This window comes from Cebus imitator, unplaced genomic scaffold (genome assembly GCF_001604975.1).
Source record: "Cebus imitator isolate Cc_AM_T3 unplaced genomic scaffold, Cebus_imitator-1.0 Scaffold577, whole genome shotgun sequence".
NCBI lineage: Eukaryota > Metazoa > Chordata > Mammalia > Primates > Cebidae > Cebus > Cebus imitator.
The window spans coordinates 1,055,359-1,057,873 of record NW_016107892.1 but is presented as its reverse complement, the minus strand read 5'-3'; the positions used below and the strand labels follow the sequence as shown (position 1 = coordinate 1,057,873).

General features: G+C 50.3%; 1 protein-coding gene across 1 annotated transcript in view; it reads left to right on the top strand.

The window, feature by feature from the left end:
- Window positions 1-381: 381 nt before the first annotated feature.
- The window catches only part of GLG1 (golgi glycoprotein 1), a 172,549-nt gene continuing 170,415 nt past the window's right edge, over window positions 382-2,515 (top strand). Inside the window, exon 1 of the mRNA XM_017516258.2 lies at window positions 382-910. Within this exon, the coding sequence (XP_017371747.1) occupies window positions 410-910 (501 nt within the window). The 5' untranslated portion in view covers window positions 382-409. The remainder of the gene's footprint in view (window positions 911-2,515) is intronic.

The window sequence follows — 2,515 nt, the reverse complement described above, 5'->3', positions numbered from 1 at the left end:
TCCGATTCCGGAACACACCTAGTCGTGCAAAGTTCACCTTTACATAGAAAGTTTTTGTTTTCCAAGTCATTGAACCGGCAACATATTCTAACGGCCATTTTGGTTGTGGCAATCCCAATTCCCTTGATTTTTTTTTTTCTGTGACGACAACAAAAGGAATTAGACAAGGCTGCCCTGCCCGGGCTTTTTAAGAAACCCCAGCAACCCCCGGGTAAGGAGCCCCGCTCTCCCGCCCGCTGGTCCAGGGCGTGTGCAGTTCCCAGCCCTGCCTCCCTTCTCCCGGCTCTGGGCTCGCGGGTCGGCGCGGGGAGGGCGGGGCTCAGCGGGCCACGCCACCACGCCCAGCGGCTCCGCCCCTCATTTAAATACGCGGCGCCGGAGAGTGCGTCGAGCTCGCCGGGGACCCAAGATGGCGGCGTGTGGACGTGTACCGAGGATGTTCCGCTTGTCGGCGATGCTGCAGTTGCTGCTGCTCGCCGCGGCCGGGGCCGAGAAACTCCTGGGCCAGGGCGTCCACAGCCAGGGCCAGGGCCCCGGAGCCAACTTCGTGTCCTTCGTAGGGCAGGCTGGAGGCGGCGGCCCGGCGGGTCAGCAGCTGCCCCAGCTGCCTCAGTCATCGCAGCTCCAGCAGCAGCAGCAGCAGCAGCAACAGCAACAGCAACAGCAACAGCAGCAGCAGCAGCAGCAGCAGCAACAGCAACAGCAACAGCAACAACAGCAGCAGCCTCAGCCGCCGCAGCCGCCTTTCCCGGCGGGTGGGCCTCCGGCCCGGCGGGGTGGAGCGGGAGCTGGCGGGGGCTGGAAGCTGGCGGAAGAAGAGTCTTGCAGGGAGGACGTCACCCGCGTGTGCCCCAAGCACACCTGGAGCAACAACTTGGCGGTGCTCGAGTGCCTGCAGGATGTGAGGGAGGTGAGGAGGTGGGGCCAGGAGAGTCGGGCCTGGTGCGGGTTCGAGGTGTTGCCGGCCTTGGTAGCCGCTGACGCCGGTCTGCTGCTTTCCTCGCTTGCTCCGTGCTGCACTCGCTCCTTCCCTCTTCGTTCCTCAGTCCCAGGCGCATTCAGGGAACAGGACCCCACTCCCACCCCTTTCCTCCCCGCTTTTATTTTCCTCCCTGTTGCCGGGGTCTGGGACGAAGACCTGGGCTCCTGGCCGCAATCTGCCGAGGCCGAGAGCGTGTCTGTTCTTTCCTGTCTTTTGTGTGATGCTCCATGCAGAGTGTCTTCTCGCCGAAGACCAGCTTAGGATTTTGCCATCAGTTTCGACTAGGACAATTTGTGGCTAGCCATTTAAACATTAAAAAAAAATACCTGGCGTACTTAGGTTGTAAAGAATGATCAGTTTACTAGCAGTAGATGTTTGATATGTTTACTACGGTAGATGTAATTCCCAAATCCGTATTCTTGGTGCTGAAATTAATATATGCTTTGTTTTCTTCACTTCCTTTGGTCAGTTTGCATTGAACCCCATGTTTTAGCTGCTAACTCCCAGTGACTTGGCGTCCCAAAGCTTGAAAAGTTGAGGAAGCATTTGAAGCTGTGTGTGTGACTGAGTTATGGGGTCTTGCCCTCCTGAGGTCTGAATGTGATTTTAACAGTATCTCTTAATGAAATCTAGATTTGCCATTCCTTGGTGTAATTCAGTTAAGTGATATTGATAATTTATAATCTAGATTTAATGCTGCAGACTACAAGCGTATATTTGACAATTCTAAAAGTTTGGGAGCTTTTTCCAGACGTGTAGGTATATGGAATTAGCCCCAAAGGTTGACAAATATAATGAAGCTGCTGCTTGAAACTGGTTTGGGTTCTTTTGTATTACCAGATTTGTTTTAGGCATACAAGCTTTAGGAAGACCACTGGTTTGTAGAATTTTGCTGCTCTTGGCATTCCCCACCCCCTTCATCTCATCCTCTATTGTTCTGTACCAAAGTAATTCAGATAGAGGAAAAGACAAACATAAGCAGGAGACCGAAAGGTTTCCAGAACCACTAGAAATGTGAGGCTTTACCTGATTTCTCATCTTCGGCTTGAAGACTAGAAGGATGGGTACAGCTAAGATTTCTAACTCTATCAAACTTTTTGGGATTTTCTTTTTGCTCTTTGAGGACCCAATAGATGTCGTTTCCTCAAACTAAGATCCTAATACTGGCAACTAAACACATTATTAGTGGTTTGTGGGTAGAAGCAGCACATTGTTAGGGAGAGTGGCAGAAAGTGGCCTATTCAAGGAGTGTATATATCCTTCTTCATGTGTATTCCAGACATTTGGAAACCTCCACTTAAAGGAGGCAGTTTTATGCTCCAGAGGAGAAAAGGTGTCATGTAAATTGGAAATGGGGATTTTGGGGGACTGATGGGAGGTGGAAGGGCTAGATTTCCAATTTGATGTTTTGTCCTCCAATTTTTATACACAGAAATAATGAAAGAAGAGTACTATTAATACCTATGTATATTCTTCAGGAGGTGGAGTTATTTTTAAATATATTTTCTTTTTTTCCTTTTTTTTTTTTTTTTT